General features: G+C 34.6%; 2 protein-coding genes across 3 annotated transcripts in view; one reads left to right on the forward strand and one right to left on the reverse strand.

The window, feature by feature from the left end:
- CDC73 (cell division cycle 73) overlaps positions 1-18,494 on the forward strand; it is a 143,482-nt gene that overhangs the window by 53,133 nt on the left and 71,855 nt on the right. The gene's annotated exons all lie outside the window — the stretch shown is intronic.
- Positions 9,692-17,333, reverse strand: B3GALT2 (beta-1,3-galactosyltransferase 2). The gene is made up of 2 exons (XM_033200511.1): positions 16,661-17,333; positions 9,692-12,325 (listed from the first exon to the last, which is right to left on the reverse strand). The coding sequence occupies exon 2, from the start codon at positions 12,201-12,203 to the stop codon at positions 10,935-10,937; it is 1,269 nt and encodes a 422-aa protein (XP_033056402.1). The 5' UTR covers positions 12,204-12,325; positions 16,661-17,333; the 3' UTR covers positions 9,692-10,934.

Consider the following 18,494-nt stretch of genomic DNA (forward strand, 5'->3'; position numbering starts at 1 on the left):
GTGGTGGCACATACCTGTGATCCCAGCTACTAAAGAGGCTGAGGTGGGAGGATCACTTGAGCCCAGGAACCAGAGGTCGCAGTGAGCCAAGATCACATCACTGCACCCTCACTGCACCCCAGCCTGGGTGACATAGCAAGACTCTGTCTCAAAACAAATAAAAAATGAAATAAATTTGTAAGAATGGAGGTAGTTGCGTAATGGCTGATACCTATGTACTGTAGATAAAATTACTTTCCTGTTTATCTTATGAGATGCAAGAATATTAAATGAAAATTGTTAATGATGAATTTGGGTTTTATAAAGCAGTAAGAGGCAATGCTGTAAGATGTGTTTCCAAATGAGTTTTTGAAAATAAAATCCCGAAGAGTATTTTTTCTTAGTGTGATCCCTTTTGTAATTGTAATTTTTTTTTTTTTTTTTAACTTTTAAGTTCGGGGTACAGGTGTAGGTTTGTTACATATGTAAACTTGTGTCATGGGGGTTTGTCATACAGATTATTTCATCACCCAGGTATTAAGCATAGTACCCATTAGTTTTTTTTCTGATCCTCTCTCTCTCTACCCTCTACCCTCCGATAGGCCTCAGTGTGTGTGGTTCCCTTCTGTGTATCTGTGTTATCATCATTTAGCTCCCACTTGTAAGTGAGAACATGTGGTATTTGTTTTTTTGTTCCTGCGTTAGTTTGCTAAGGATAATGGTCTCTAGCTCCATCCATGTCCCTGCAAAGGATATGATCTCATTCTTTTTTTATCACTGCATAGTATTCCATGGTGTATATGTAACATTTTCTTTATCCAGTCTATCATTGGTGGGTATTTAAGTTGATTCCATGTCTTTGCTACTGTGACTAGTGCTGCAGTGAATATACACATGCACGTATCTTTATAATGGAATGATTTATATTCCTTTGAGTATATACCCAGTAATGAGATTGCTGGGTTAAGTGATATTTCTGTTTTTAGGTCTTGGAGGAATTGCCACAGTTTCTTTCACAATGATTGAACTAATTTACACTTTCACCAACAATGTGTAAGCCTGCCTTTTTCTACACAGCTTTGCCAGCATCTTGTTTTTTGACTTTTTAATAATAGCCATTCTGACTGGAATGAGATGTTATCTTCATTGTGGTTTTGATTTCCGTTTCTCTAATGACTAGTGATGTTGAGCCTTTTTTCATGTGATTGTTGGCCACATGTACGTCTTCTTTGGAAAAGTGATCATGCCCTTTGCCTACTTTTTAATGTTTTTTGTTGTTGTTGTTGTTGTTAAGTTCCGTATAGATGCTGGATATTCGACCTTTGTTGGATGCATAGTTTGCAAAAATTTTCCCATGTTTTGTTGGTTTTCTGTTTACTCTGTTGACAGTTTCTTTTGCTGTGTGGAAGCTCTTTTGCTTAGATCCTATTTGTCATCTTTTGTTTTTGTTGAGTTACTTTTGATGTCTAATTATCTCATCAAGTAAGTGCTATACCCTGAACTGGAGGCAGCATCTTTCCAAACCACATCTGTGAGCGTAGGGGGCACAGCCGCATTTTGTGGGAGATGCATTTCAGCATCAGGAGGCAGTTAAGCCTTCACAGGTTATCCAAGGACTATATGGATGGTAACTCACAAGTGTTTACACCTCCGGAGAAAAGCCCTGTGTGATTACTGCTGTCTTCCAACTGTGGAGGCTGAGGCACACACTGACAAGCAAATTGCTTTAAGAACTATTGGCAAACAGGATCAAGAAAGAACTAGCCTCTGCCGAACACTGCACATGGTTGAGCCTATGTCCCAGCTATCAGGTTATCAATCAATCAGCTATATTCCCAGTACCTGGCAGAGTTCTTGGGACAAAGTAGATACTTCGTCTGTTCATTTTCTATTGTCGCAGTAACAAATTACTACAAGTTTGGCAGCTTAAAACACTCTCTTACAGTTATGTAAATCCAAGGTTCAGGTATATCATGGCTTAGGGAGAGGCCTCCACTTAGAGTCTCACAGACTGAAGTCAAGGTGTCAGCAGGAATGTGTTCCTTTTGGGAAACTTAGGGGAAGGACCCACTTCCAGGTTCATTGAGGTTGTTGACTGAATTCAGTTCCTTGTGATTTTAAGACTGAGGTCCCTGTTTGTTTGCTGGATGTAAACTGAGGGCTAATTCAACCTTCAGGTGGCCACTTGGTTCACGGCCTCCCTCATCTTGAAAATCAGCAGTGGTGGATACAGTCCCTCTCATGCTTTGACTCTCCCTTGTTCTTCTCTTCTGCTGTGTTTCTCTCTGACTCTTCTCCTTTCCTCTTAAGGGTCCACGTGATTATACTGGGCCAATCAGGAAAATCTCCCTATTTTAAAGTTACCTGCAAAGTAACTTTGCCATGTAATGTTAAAATATTCACAGGTTCTGGGGGCTAAGGTGCATGGAGATCTTTGGAGGACCATTGTTCTGCATGCCACCACACTCAATCAATATTTTTTAATAAATGAAGAAAAGATGTATTTGTTAGTGTTGGAAGAATAAAAATTTTATGAATTTTTGGTTGCTTAATGTTAAACAGAGTTGATTTTTGTTTTGTTTGAGACAGAGTCTTTCTCTGCCGCCCAGGCTGTAGTGCAGTGGCATCTCGACTTGCTGCAACCTCTGTCTCCTGGGTTCAAGTGATTTTCCTGCATCAGTCTACCCAGCAGCAGGGACTACAGGTGTGTGCCACCACACCTGGCTAATATTTGTGTTTTTAGTTTAGATGGGGTTTCACCGTGTTAACTAGGCTGGTCTCGAACGCCTGACCTCAAGTGATTGGCCCACCTCGGCCTCCCAAAGTGTTGAGATTACAGGCGTGAGCCACTGTGCCTGGCTGATTTTTGGTACTTTTTTTTTTTTTTTTTTAAAGAAAATTGCTTATAATGAGTAATATTTATGCTAAGATATCCAACAGATTTATAACAGCATATGATAAAGTTTTTTTTTTTTTTTGTATTGTCAGCCAAGTTGAGAAAAGACTTACAATGGAAAGACAAGCAGTTGATGGGAGAGAGACTGTTGAGTTTGATGACAGATTAGGAGAGCGGAACTGTACAAATAGGTTAGGGAAGAAGAGAGGATTAGTGAGCCAACCTTACTGCAGGTTATAGCGCCTTTTATGTATTCCTTCCTTAAATATGCTAAGATCTGAGAGATGGATAGTTCATCCCAGTTAACATAAATAAAAAGAGTTCTCTTTCAATTCTTGTCATTTTTTTGACAACCCGGGAACCATCTTGTATAGCCCACTTGCCTAAGGCATTCCGTCACTCTTCCATTCAGACTTTTTGCTCAGTTGTGAAGACTACAGTTACCTGGCACTGCATCCTTTTTCCCTCTTCCTTTTGCCATCCTGTGTTCTGAATTGTCAGGTCCTCCTAAATAGAAGACCTAAACTTGATTGTTACTTGGTAACTTAAGACTATAAGATTATTGTTCCTAAACCATTGGTATTTCTAATACCAAGATGTACTAGTTTGATCAAAGACTTAATTTTCTAGGCCCAGATAGCTGATATAATGGATTTAGGTTTATTTTTTCTTTGAAATGAGTGCATGAGTACCTTTAGATAGAGTATATAGTCAAAAAATATGAATACTATAGCAAGTTTTAGGGATTCTTGCAGTCTTCCTGAGCACAGTGGTGGAGAAAAGAGAAAAATCCCTGGTTACATTGCACACTCATCAAGTCAGGCAACCTGGCCTAGGGCAGCATAAACCTAGAGAAAGGAAACTTGTTCTCTGGTTTGCTCTCTGCACGTTGTGCCTTTTTGTGATCTTTTCCCTTTAGAGAGGCTCCTTACTGTGAAGCAGCTATTAAAAGGGTATACCTTATTCTATTTCTTTTTCTTGGTTTTCTTAATTACTTAATTATAAAACATTTCTAACATAAATATAATGAGAGAAAATAGCACGTGATCTTCCATTTTCCCATCACACAGATTCTATAATTACCATTTTTAAAGGCTCTCCTTATCTGTTCCACCTCTTCCTTTTTTTCCTAAGGTATTTAAATGCAAAATCGAGATACTGTCATTTTGTTCCTAAACACTTTGCCTCTCTTAAACGTATGGACATCTTAGACATAGCCACAGTGCCATTATATGCAACAAAATATATTGATGTAATCTAACACACAGTTCATTTTACAGTTTCTTTGATTTCCTGAAAATTGTCTTTTTGTAATTTGTTTGTTGGAAATAGGACCCAAACAAGCACCATAAGTTGCATTGTTAGGAATCTCAAGTATCTTTTACTGTAGTTCATAATTTTTTTGTGCCATTGGTAAAAACTGGAAATCCTGTGAATCCTCTTTCTGAATACTATATTTAAGGCATAAAATAAAATACATAAGATAAAACCAATTGTATTTTTAAAAAACACATTTATGACATGATTTGTGTTTCTTTAGTAATGCATTGTGTAACTCGATCTAGTGACAAATTTGATAAATACCGGATTTTAGAAGTATAATGAGCTTACATAATATCTTTATTCTATATTATGTGATATCTTTATTCTAATGTTATGAAAAAATCTGATTTTTATTGGTGACAAAGTTGTAACCATTTATAATAATACTGAAGAATTATAATAATAATTCCTGAAGAAAGTATTAATTTCATTTAGAGATTAATGAAAATAAAATTGTAAATTTTTTTCTCATTAAAATTCTTCTGAATTCTATCCACAGTTTCATGCTCTAAAGGGACAGTACATATTAAAAAAAGCCTTGACTACAAGTCTTTTTTGGTGGCTTTTTCTGAGTTTTTCAACAACTTGGCAAGTTCTTTACCTCTTAGTCTTTGTCCTTCAGTTGTTTGTGTGGAATATTCTTCCCCTTACTCTTAATAAGACTGATTCCTTCTGATAATTCAGATTTCAGTTCATCAGCCACTTCTGCAGGACCCTTTTTCTTCTAGTTATCTTGTTGTTCATTTGTTTTCTTTGATTATCTTTCTTTATATGAATTCGAAGGTAGAAACTATGTCTTTCTTGCCTTCCACTATATCTCCAGTGCTGAGAACAGAGTATTTTGCATGTAAGTGTTGCTTGAGAAGTATTTTCAAATGAATCTGAAGCTTATATATTTTTAGTTATTTTCCATACTTTCATATGGGCATAGAGTGGTAATTATAATTCATATTTTTAATGATGCTTTGTAATCTCTATAGGCCCTCAGTGCCACTTGACAATCCTTTTATACATTGCTTGATGATTCTTTATTACATTGTTCCTGGAGAATCAGGTTCTTTATAAGTGTTTTCTCTCTCAGTAAATGACCCTGTCACTGTTCAGGCCAGTGTCTTAGGCATCATCCTTGCCACTTACTCCCCTCTCATCTCTAGTATCCAGCCATCATGAAAGCCTGTAGACCTTACTTGCTGACATCTCTGGAATCCCTTCTCTCCGTGTCACTACTGTCCTTTCTCACTGTAGAGAAAACTTGATTTGATATTGTAAAACATTTTCCTTTAAATGAAATGAAAATGCTTTAAACTGTTTAATTGAGTCAGGTTGTAATTCACTATTCCTTATCCAGGAATTTTTTATTTTTTTCTTTTAAATAAGCCCCGAGGGAGAGAGAGAATAATTTACAGTGAGATAGGAGGTATGAATGGAATCAAAAGATTGGGTAGAGGGATTAGCTTTAGCAAGGAAGAGAATCATTTATGGGCCTTGTAGCTGGCCAAGGGTTTTAGGGATTTTGTTATTTATCCTAAGTACATTGAGAAGCCATGGAAGCAGTGGGATGGCATCCCTAGCTTTGTGTTTTGAAAGTAACATTCTGACTGTAATATTGGCAATAGATTATGTGGATATAAGGAAACTGTCTATAAAGGTACTGCAGTAGTTCAAAAATGAGTGATGCTGTTTTAAAGAGGGGCAAGATGAAGAAAAGTAGATGGATTCCAGTAGTGATCCAAGTAAGTATTTGGGTTAAATGGATATGGGCAGTAGCAAGAGAAAGAAGTGGCAAAGGTGATTCTTGGTACTCCTGTGTGCCAGTTGACTGCGGTTAGCCATGCACTGAGATAGGGAATACTGAAAAAGTACTAAATTTGGGATGATAGAAGATAACTTAGGTTTTAGTTTATATTAAGTGTACATGACTTATAGACATACAGATACAGTTGGCACTCCATATTCGTGGGTTTCACATCCGTAGATTTAACCAACTGCCGATCGAAAATATTTAAACAAACCAACCAACCCACAATGCCTGTGCTGAACATGTACAGACTTTTGTGAGTTATTTTTTCTTAAATAATACAGCGTAACTATTTACGTAGCATTTAGATTGTATTAGGTATCATAAGTAGTCTAGAGATGACTTAAAGTATGCAGGAGGATGTGCATATTTTATATGCAAACAGTATGCCATTTTATATAAGGAACTTGAGCATCTGTGGATTTTGGTGTCTGTGGAGAGTCCTGGAGCCAATTCCCTACAGATACTGAGGTATAATTGTACTCTAAATTAGAGATTTTTCTAATGACCTTTGATTAAAACTTTACTTTGTTTGTTTTTTTTTTTTTGAGACGGAGTCTCGCTTTGTCGCCCAGGCTGGAGTGCAGTGGCCGGATCTCAGCTCACTGCAAGCTCCGCCTCCCGGGTTTACGCCATTCTCCTGCCTCAGCCTCCCCAGTAGCTGGGACTACAGGCGCCCGCCACCACGCCCGGCTAGTTTTTTGTATTTTTTTAGTAGAGACGGGGTTTCACCGTGTTAACCAGGATGGTCTTGATCTCCTGACCTCGTGATCCGCCCGTCTCGGCCTCCCAAAGTGCTGAGATTACAGGCTTGAGCCACCGTGCCCGGCTAAAACTTTACTTTGTAAAAATCAAGTTTACTTTTTTCTTTTTTTTTGCCCACTATTAGCTTTCTATCTGAAGTATATAGGAGTCATTCTCTTCCCTCTCTTGCATGAATCTGTTAGGAAGAAGATTGTAGTTTTTTTTTCATTAACCCTGTCAGAAGACAAACAGATCCCTGATAAGGGAATACAATTTTTAACACATTTTTAAAACAAATTTTAAATGTTAAACAAATATGAAATAGTGGACTAATTTTCTTTGTTCATTAATTTCTAGACTCAGACAACATTTTACATCATATCAGACCCAGGCAGTCAGTTTTGTGGTTACTTTTGGGGCTATGTTGGCCCTCCCTCATGGTGGTGCGAACATAGGCCCCTAAACCCTGTTTCCCCGATCTTTTCCCAGTAATAAGGCATTTATTTCAACGTAGTATCAACTCCATTATGTTGTATACACAAGAACTGTTTTGCTTTTTTGAGTCTTGGTCGTGGATACTGGTTATGAACAGACACAAAATCTTCAGCATGTCCTCTTTAGGAGAAGTTGTTCTTGGATCCATTTGCCAAGGATTTGTTCAGGTGGCATAGCAGACAGAGGACATTGTCTTACAGAGTGTTAAGGAATCATCATAGGAGCACCAAACAATTTTATTACTGTAAAATTTGGTGGTAGTGGATTTTCTATCCCATTTTAGTATTTAATGTCCATCGTCTGCCTTCTGGGAGTGATGTCTGAATGATACATTGAAATTCTTGGAGATGCCTTAGAAATGTCTGTCAACAGGAATTTTTTTTCCTACTTTTTAAAGCTATGTTAGTCTCATAGTGAAATTTCCTAGCTAAACAGTAAAAGACAGAAAAAGAAAATTTATCTGAATAGTTTGGATAAACTGGTTTTACCTTCTCATGACAAAATGGCAGGTGACCAGACAGTAGGATGGGTAAATGCAGTTCTACTTTTATCTATTAAAAATTAGCAATTGTGCTTCAAAAAGAAGCACACTTTACAATTTCTAAGTGCCACCTGCCTGCTGTTTACAGTTGTGCCTCAGGGCCCAAAGAAGCAAGAGATAAGCAGTAATGTGTATGCTTTGCAAAGGTTCCTGTCACCATTAAACAACTGAAAAGGAGAGAAAATAATTGGGGGATCAGATATACTGTCTTTTCTTTTGTGTTTATTGCTCCTAATATCAGGTGCCCCTCCAGTGTGTGAAAATGGTATGAAGCCTGGAGGCCTGGCAAAGGATGAAGAACAGAGAGTGGGAATGTAAAGGGACAGACCATTTTTGCTCAGCTTTAGACTTTTTTTTTTTAAATCAACTGTCATATGTGAAATAATAGCAGAACAGTGTAATAATTAAGAACATGATCCTTGAAATGGAAATCTGCTGCTTTACTAGCTGTATGATCTTAGGTATTTAACCTCTTACACAAGTCTTTCCTGTCTCTTAGTGTTGTTCATGAGAGTTGTATGAGAGCGTGTATGTAAAGTGCTTCAACACAGTACCAAGCATACTGCTTGTACAATCAGTAAATAGTTTCTACTGCTGTTATTGGTATTATTTTTGCAGAATTTGCTGGAAATAGAATATCAATAAAATTGCAGTTGAGATTATGTGTGATTATGCTGTATACAAAGAGGTGTGAGGAGAAATCTCAATTATTTGGTTGAATTCGAATTTCAGCACTGATATACTTGATCAAAATAAACAAGTATTGTAAGTATTGAAAGTTTTGGTGTTTTCATCTTCTGAAGTTATTAACACTTTGAACATAAAGATTACATAGTTATTTCTGTACCCTTTGACCAAAAGCAAAGCTGTCGTTTAAAATTGTATTTGTATGTACATAAAGATCACATAGCATTGGGATGAAGAAGGCACAATTAACAAGTGGTGAGATGTTTATATACACTATCAGCTTATTTTGCTTAAGAAAACGATTTGAATATTGTTGCGGAAAAGTCAAAAGTAAACTAATAGAATATTTATTTTAAAGTAAGGATTTTCAACAGAATAAAGACACTTTATACTATTTGGTCCAACCCCCTTTGAGGACTCACAGTGTCTGATATCAGATTAGTGTCGTTTTTCAAGATAGTGTTAGGAATATAGAAATTTACATAGATTTTATAAATTTTATAGGTTTAAAATTGAAACTTGAGATAGGAAGAATTTAGGTGTCTGTTATCTGTTTTTCATGAGTCATTTTAAAAAAAACTTTTTCCAGATGGAAATTACTATCTTTTAAAGATCTTGCACTATAGTCATAATTTGAACAAATAGTGCTTGAGTTCTCTTTCTATGTACACACCTTTGCGCACACACACACTTTTTTTTTTTTTTAAACTTTTGAAGCATAAATCAGAGAACATTATTCTATACTGAGGGAAGGATTCCTTTTGTCTTCTGTCAAACATACTGATCTGATTTGGTATTATCCTTACTTGTGACTTTTATTAAGTAATTCTGGTGTTTCTGTAGTCATATAGGATAAATTAAGTGAAAAACAGACTTGATCCAAGAACTGGGGTGTGTTACATAGATAGCTTTCAGAATCACTTCACTTAGAATAGAACACTTAGTCTACTGATTTGAAATGGAGATAAGTACTTAAACAGTTTTAGTGTTTTCAGGTTTCACAAATGTTACAATTCTCTTCTGGTGATTTATCCCTTAATAATAGAATCAGAGGTAAAAATGATTCTTATTAGAATTAAGAAGCATTCTGACTAAAAATAGACAAATTTACATACCTGTATGGAATAAAAACACTATTTTGGTTAGTAGGTTGGTATTTTCTTGATTTTAAAATTCATGATGGAGTCAAACAGAATTACTATGAAAATACTTGTATCATAACACTCAGTAAACTTTTTTGTTTTCCTTTATTTTTAAAAAGTTGATAAAAGTGCATTGTATACATTGTTCATCCTAGAATTATGTTTGTCAAACATTTATAGTTTTCCCCATCCCTCCCCAAAAGGTTTTTAATTGGTGATTCAGAATATTTGTCATCTACCAAATTAAAAACTGCAGATTTGTAAACTTGGCACTCCAAGAAAGAAATAGGTGCCATAAAATGGTTAAGTATTGGCATGTGTACACCTGCTGTCAGGAAATAAACTTCCCGTATGTTGCATTTTGGCAGACATGCATCTTAAAAATGTATTGAATGAAACTGCACCGCACTCTTTATCTTTTTTCAACAGTACATCCTATTTGTGCCTTTAAGTAATTACTTTTGCTTCGATTATCTTTACAGATATATTCGAAGTCAGATATACATGAAATTAAATGGTGGTGCTGTTTAAAAGTGCAGTAATTAGTCTAATTGAATAACTCATTGAAATAGCAGTTTGGTTCTTAACACCAATGAGGAAACAAAACTTGTCTGTTTTGAAACATTTAATAACTAAAAACTTGAGCCTGAGACACATTAGTTTTTCACATTTTATCACGTCATGTCAAAATAATTTTCCCCGATATAGGTGAGTATTAATAAAAGAAATTTAAAAGAATATCTCAGTTATTTTTAAAAAGTAAATACTTTCATGAGAACTGCGTTGATGAAACATCTGAACTTTATAATATGTTTGTGGAATAACTCAACTAAATCTTATTGCATTTAGAACCCTAAAATAGTCAGGTCAAAAAATTTATCCTTTGCACAATTACAAAGTTTCCTTAAAATTGATAGTGATGTTTTATTTACATTTAATTATATATTAAAATGAAAAGCTATATCTAAAATGAAGGATCTTTTGACTGTCATTTCTTAAATTAAAATTTATGTGGAAAATGTATGCAGATACATTTTATTGGCCCCTAACAGAGGACTTGAACCGTTGATTTATGCATGCTTATTATTGCATGTTAATACACAGAATCCCCTTATACAGTTTTTTAAATAGATCTTTTGGGACACCTTTTTCGTTATATAATGTTATAGTTTTAAGACTTAACTTCTTCAGAAATTAAAAAAATACTTTTTGAATTTCTTTATGTGATGAGTTTTAACTAAAACTTGTCCTACGGATGTAATCAGTTCTAACTATACATGCTTTTAGCAATATTTACAAATTGCACATTTGAAAAAAAAATTGTCTTTTCTAATGTAGTTTACGGTGGCGATACCTGCCTGCCTTTTCTTTTGCTGCGTTGGCACAGGCATTGTGCTTATTTTGTTGTAAATGGTTCCAGTATTTTATCAGTTCACTAGGCTGGAACTGATGAGAGGTAATTAGGTGGCTGTATTTACAGCTTGAATAAGAGACTCGCCAGTGATTGAACACAAACTCATTGGGAGGGGGCACAGGATCAATTCTCAACTTGGCAAGACAGATCCCTACATACACATCTTCCAAGTGCAAACGGCGGATACCTAAAGAAACTTTAAAAATCTTTTCTGCCAGATCTCCAGAGAAAACATAACCAGTTCCAGAACAGAAGACAGGATAACGCTCACTTGGGTAGAGGTCTGGTGGCATGTACCACTTACTATCTTTGTTTCGATTGGGTGCATATCCTCGCATTAGGTAACCAGTGAAATAGTTACGTCTAGGAGGCAGATCTGGCTTCAGTAACTTATTGATTAAATATTCAGTGTTGACAAACATGTCACTGTCAGTTTTCATAACATATGGAATATGTGGACAGTATGTTGCAACCCAATTCATGCCCATTAGTGTTTTAATGGTCAAATTATAGTACGTATCTAAGTATTCCTGTTGAATTATATCATGATATTGTCTGCTTTCTTCCAGTATTGCACGTTGAAGGTAGCCATTTAGCTTAATACTTAAGCCCAACAAAAATATTCGTGTGATTTGAATACCAGGTGCTAGACTTTCATTACCCCAAGTTTGGCGAATAGCTCTTCTAGCTTCTATTTGTCCAGGCTCTGCAGCTATTAGTAGTATTAAAAAAGGACTTTTCTCTTGGCATTTTTCAGGCTCATTAATAATATATTTGAAATGGTGAGAATTTGGATGTCCAGTACCTTTTTCATTGTAAATACTTCCATTGGCACTAAGTGTATTCTCTAGGCCTGTGACTCCTTGTGGTGACAGGTCTGTGTTATTAGAGTTAGTTGCTGTTTGAGGCCTCAGAGTTTGAGGGACCGTTTCTTTCCAAATGTTCCGAAGGGAGCTGTGGTTTGTCTCACTTTTTGTTGACCGAAATCCTCGAAAAGTGTATGTCACAGGGTTTTCTTTGAATCCAGCTCTGCCTGGCAGCCAGTCATGATGATTGAAAAACAAAAACATAGCAAAAAGAAACACTAGAGAAAGTACTCCAATGAGATGAGTGCGGAACAGAGACCTCTTGGCATTCCAGGTCATCTTTGCAAAGCAGCAGTGTCTTCTCCTCCACTGAAGCATGTTGTAAATGTCCCGTAGGTATGTGAGAGATTGGTGACCAAAAATGTTTTCTTCTCCTTAATCAATACTATTCTTTGGCAATCATTTTCTAATTCAGTCACATTGTCTCTCTTGTAGTCATTCTACAAAAATGAAGCACAAAAGTTTACAGAACTGCCTGAAAGGGACTTTGAATACTAAAATGATCAGGGCAAATAGGAATGTCTTAAGCTGTGAAAATATAATCCAGGAATGAAGCTTATAATTTATTTCCCCTTGGCAACATAACATCACTGAAAACAAGATTAATTTATTTAAAAATATGCCTTTTTAGCACGGTGAGCATTTTAAAGAGAGGAGGCGATGGATTCATTTCATTGTCTTGGTACACTGGTCATTTGTACTTTTGACCCAAGTTAAAGATTTAAAAGTTACATGTATTCAAGAAAAATGTTACTAGATTTCTGAGAAAGATTGTGTAAAAAGGCCTTAAGAGCAGATGGAAAATTTATTGGCATTAATTAAAATTGATTTGACATACTATTGGTGGTATGGTGCACAGTCAGAGGCCTTTTTTGTAAAATGGTCATGTATCAGTTGTGGGACAGACGGTGCAAGGTTGATTATGGCAGAGTTCTGTTAGTCACAGTACACTGCTTGGCATGTTTCCATTGGCCCCTACTGTGTTGAAAGAGTCAATGAGAAGATGCACCTGTCAAAATTAATTTTCAGTGTCCAATAACTTCAGTGTAGGATTTTTAGACAGTAATAAATGATTAACACTTCCAAAAATTTTAACTTTTCATTGTAATAAATATGAAGTATTCATGATATAATTGTTCTTAGACTTAAGATTAATTTTAAAATATAGCGTGTTATCTTTGATTATCTATGGCTTTGGCAGAACACTGTTACACATCTTGGTTGAGTCTCCATGTTAGAATTTAAAGAGTTACTTTGAAACCAACTGTTTAAAATTCTGAATTTCACAGTATAGTTTTAAATATCCTTGAGTTGTGCTTTATTCTAAATTTACATGCAGACAATTTGTTAAACTTTTAGAACTTGTCATTAGCACAGTAAGAGCCCTGTATTTTAAAAAGGTATGAGATGGCAATATGTGAGGTTCATGATGCCGTATGTTAAAAACTGGTTATGTTATCTTGCAACAAGGTTTTCAGTGCATAGCACAGATTTGTTCACGTTTGTTGTTAGTGTTTTTGTTGTTGTTTTCAGTTTTTTGGGACCAATATGTCGAGGGAGTAGAGGTGGGCGAAGAGCTATGGTTTGAATTCCATTAAAACAGGAAAAAACTTTTTGGCAAGAAAGAGTGATGAATATGTAATTTTAATTTTTCCAACTTTTTATTATGAAAATTAATTCTTTAAGCAAAAGAAATTAATTAAAAAATTTTAATATAGGAGTATTTATTTGAAATTACAGTGTGTACATAAATGTATGTATTTAGCCGGTGATATTGAGAGTCATGGTTAACATTAAATTTGTTTAACCTTGGCATAAATTTAATTACTTCTAGGAAATAGAATTTACATGGAAATCTCCATATAATTGAACAATTATAAAGTAAAATTCACATACATAACGTTAAGTACTTTGAAAATACTGATTGAAAGGGTTAGACATAAATGAATGAAAGTACTATTATAGTAGCAGCCACTAGGAGGAGCAAGTAGGTGGGAATTTGAACAGATATCTAAGGTCCAACTGTATAGGCACCAGCGTTTGAAATTTCTACTTTCTGAGCTTACAGAGTACTTTTAGAAGTTATAATATTTCTAAAATGTAAGAAAATTAAGCATTTTGAAAGATGTGAACAATGTTTTTAAGTTTGGAATTTTAAAAGCAAATCATCTAGTGTGCTATTTGTTGGAATTTATTTACATGAATTTAAACTCAACATTACTATAATGAAAACCAAGGCTATTCACTGCACCAACAAAACATAGTTCTGCTATGAGTTAAGCTGAAAATAATACAGCTGAGCATTCTGATTTAGAAACTCTGTGTTTTCCTTCTTGTACTTGTAAGTAGCTGGCCATTCTTTTTAGACTAGGGAACTATTTTTAAGCTTTTATTTCCAAATAACATATTTGGTAAATGGTAATGACTCTCCCCTCCGCTTCATAAAGACATCAGTAGATATAAAGGTTGTGTATGTAAATTTAAAAGAAACAAAAGTTGCTTTCAAAATTTATTTGATCTATTCTAAGTGTTACAAAGATAAATTAAGTATATCTGTTTTCTACTGATATAATAACACTTGGAATCTGATTGAAGTCCAGTCATTTAGATTTTTTTTTAAAGTGTAAATTTGATGGTGTACGAAGGAGTAAACAATAAGGTCAGATGTTTGAATGGATGTTTGAGTTAAAGGACTGAGTAAATGAATGATGGAAAATAATCATAATTTGTTGCTTTTATAAGAACAATATACCCAAAGTCATGTCTCCAAAGTATTTTAGTATTACAGAAAGCAGCAAATTATTGCATATTGTAATCTAGCATAAATACATAGTTTTGGTTCTAATATGATTTTGTAACAGTGTGTAATAGAGCTGCATCTTAATTTAGACTTCATGGTTTTTGTGTGTTTTAGATATTAAGCTATTGAGATGTTAAATCCATATGTAACTATAAATCTCCCATTGATAAATGAAGTGCATGTGTCTAGCCTTTAAAAAATTCCTTATTAAAAGTTTCTCAGGTCTTACAAATTTTTTTGTTAAAAAAGAATATAAAATTAAAATAACCATGCCTCTTTTTTATTAAGTGATAAAATTATTCTCCAGTTATTGCCTGTTATATTTTAATTCTTAAAAAGAGAGAGCAAGACAAGAAAGTTCAATAGTATGCAAAATAGTTTTGCACTTTTACATTTTTAGAAAATAAATAGCTTTGGTTTTTCTCTTCTTTTTTGATATCTTTGCGCTATTAATTTGTATTTATAACTTGTGGATGAAGTTCGTGGGGAGAATGTTACTGTAAAATGTTGTTCAGTACACACACAGTTTTTATCATTTGACTTTTAAAAGTGTTGATATCTTTAGTCTATTGGTGATGGTTTAATAGAAAAACTTACGCTTTCATTTTGAGATGTATAGCTTATAAAACTGCTTAATTGGTGACTTTAATATTGAGAGATAAAGGTAGCAAGAGGGACTTGAAATTTTTACAACCATATTTTTTAGTACTATTTATTATTAGTCTTTATTAGAATAAAAATTCATGATTGAGAGTGATGTTGAGATGTAATAGAGTCTGGTAAACTTGTTTAATCGTCACTTTGGAATGCAGGACTTACATATTTTTAAAATGTTTGCCTTTTGTGAGTACAGATAATTACTGAGTTGTGGTTTGAAATTGAGGAAAAATCAGGATCTTTGATAGATTTGTAAAATTTTAGAAATATCTTTGCATTCTTGAGCCCTAAGTTGCTATTCTATGATTGTTGCTAAAATAGTTTATTTGATTTATCTGTGCCCTGCACACACATATAGTGGTAGTAGTTCATTACTGCATATTAATATCGCCTGGAAGCATAGTAGCTACATTTATATGTAATTTTTTGACCTTGTATTGCCATTTGTGGATATTTTTGTATCAAAGTATTTTCATATTATGTTTTTCAATTTTACTTTTAAAATGATCATCAGAGACAATGTTAAATTTGATCATTTGGAATCAGCCTTTTACATAAAATAGAAGCTATTTAAAATAGTTAATTTTTAAATCAACTATTGATGTCCCTTTGTTTAAAGTTCTATTCATGGACACTATAATAACACGAGGCTCTATTGTGGGGTTATGCATAAACTCACACTACCTTATGTGATCTTGTGTTAATGCTTTCCTTTTAGTATCTTCTTGTAGCTTGGTAATACTTAAAATTTGTTGATACTTTCTTTGGTTGGGTTCATTATCTTCATTTAGGGAGATGTTGGAGGGAAGATTTTGTTACTAAAAACTGTTATGTATTAAGGTTTTGTTTTAAAAGGACTCTGAAAAAAAAAGCTCTTAAGGTTTTCCTTGCTACTATTTAATGTAATTTCACTGCATTGTCTCTTTTGATGGCCATTTTTAAGAGAGCGTTTAATTCACTAGATAAGGATTCAGTATGACCCAATTTAATAGAATATTGCTGTGTTTTCTGTAAATGACTACAGATTTTTTTTTAAGTTTAATTTCTTAAGGAATCCTTTAAACACATCTTCTTTTTATTTGCCTTTTCCCTCTGATGTCTATAACCCAGAATTACCCCAAGCTACATATTTAGCTGCATAAAGCAGTGACAGCTTGTCTTCTAAACAATGACAAATTTTAAAATCAGATATTAAGAAACCCTTTCATAGTTTCAAGGGCAGTGAACTGTATGAACTTGCTTATCAGGTATTAGTGCCTCCAGGGCTATAAAAAGGTAATACATTTAAATGACTATCATACATAAGATATTGACATACCTTCCTTGGTCAGGCCATTTATGTGAAGAGGATTATGCCCACTGAAAATACTTTTGGCACGCCATCACTTCAGCAAAAAAGATGCTATCGAACATGCGCACATCCCCCAACAGTCTGCCTCCTGCGATTGCTTTTCACAGTATCCAAAGTGTCCATCTGTCTGCTTGTCTTCGAGTTACCCTCCTTGTTCATATGGGTCCTAGTCTTCTGAAATTTTCCCTTTCTTTCATTTTCTCTCTCTTTCGTTAAACAAAAGAGCTGTAGTTGTCCGTTCTGCTTGTAGCACTGTTGACTCTTCCCGACAGTTGATGCATTGAAGCTTTTTACATCTGCTATTTTCCTGGCTGGACAATGCAGTGCTGTGTTCTCGCCTCAGTATCCATATTTCTAGTAATAACACTGAACTGCAATGTAAAGCAGCCAGAGCTAAAATGTAGTGCTTCAGTTGTATTGGAAAAGCATAGGATTTACCTCTCTTCTTTCGTTGTTGCCTGGCAGCTGCAGAAAGGATTTCGAGCAGTTTTAATGGGGTTTTAGTCTATAATATGAAATCCACGGTTCCTCAGCTGCTGCACAGGCAGGCAGCAGTTTAAATGTGGGCTTGACAGATGCTCTCTCTGACAGAGCAGAATTTAACGTCACTGCTTGGCTGAATCCCACGTGATTGTTTGCATTCATTTTGACTAAAAACCTAAGGTAGGGAGAAGCTTAGAGATTTTGCTTTTATGTGATAAATTATATATGTTCAATGCAAGTGTAGTGATGAGTGAATAATTTGAAAATGTGATGATTATAAAATGAATGGTTATGATTTTATTTTTTCCAGCTTATTTCCTTTTAACTTTATTCTTAAGTACAGCCTTTCTAAATGTTTTCTCTGTGAGAGGTTAGTTTTCATGTTTCTTACATGCTTTTATAGGGTGTAGGCAGTATAAGCTTTTGTGTGTAAGTTGGTGTAATTTAACCCCTTCAGTGCATTCTCTTCTTGAATTTTTTTTTTCCTGCTTTCAAACTGCTCTTGATTTTACTAATGTCTAGTTAAGACCTATGGTTTCTATTGAAGCCATATATCTTTGTAACTTAGATCTCCTCCCCCCTTTCCCCACCCCCCAGTTTTCTGGGGTTTATATAAATAAGCTGTCATGATGTGATACAGCCCACTTCTTTTTTGCTCTTATGTGGCTTTTGGTGTTCTTGATGGCAGAAAACTTTATTTTAAATCACTTTTTAATTTGGCATTTACTTTTTATTTATTTTTCCTTTCCTTTAAAATTACATGTATCGTAGAATTCAGTAAAATGATATGATAGATATAGGACACTTGTATAGGATCTGGGGGGTAATGATATTTTACTGATTATGTTTACTTACTCTGATGTTTCAGGAAGATTTAATAACTTGCCATGAAGCAGATTTTATTAGCACTACATACTCACTGAGATTTTTCTTATATGGTTAGTTTCTGGGGCTGGCACCTTGCTGCTTTTCTTACTGTAGAGCAGTGGGGAAGGTTTTTTTTAAATGTTTTTTTTTTTTTTGTAAATAGCCTTTATTATCAGTTTTTCCTCTGAGACTCTAGGGACAGTAATTCAATCCTAGAAAGTTATAGTTTTGGAGCTTAAGCTAAAGGTTAACAGTTATATACATATTCTTCATCTCATCTGTCTCCCCCATTAATATCTGCTATTTCAAATGAATATGAATTTATATTTTCTCTGATACTCAAAAAATTTTTGTGCACATATTTTTGAGCTTTGCTGATGAAATGTGCTTTGTAGTTTTTAGAACCTCACTGTATTAGAAATGTTAGAAGAATCATTAAAGGAAAAAATAA

The sequence above is a fragment of the Trachypithecus francoisi genome, unplaced genomic scaffold (genome assembly GCF_009764315.1).
Source record: "Trachypithecus francoisi isolate TF-2019V2 unplaced genomic scaffold, Tfra_2.0 Lachesis_group5, whole genome shotgun sequence".
NCBI classification, from domain to species: domain Eukaryota; kingdom Metazoa; phylum Chordata; class Mammalia; order Primates; family Cercopithecidae; genus Trachypithecus; species Trachypithecus francoisi.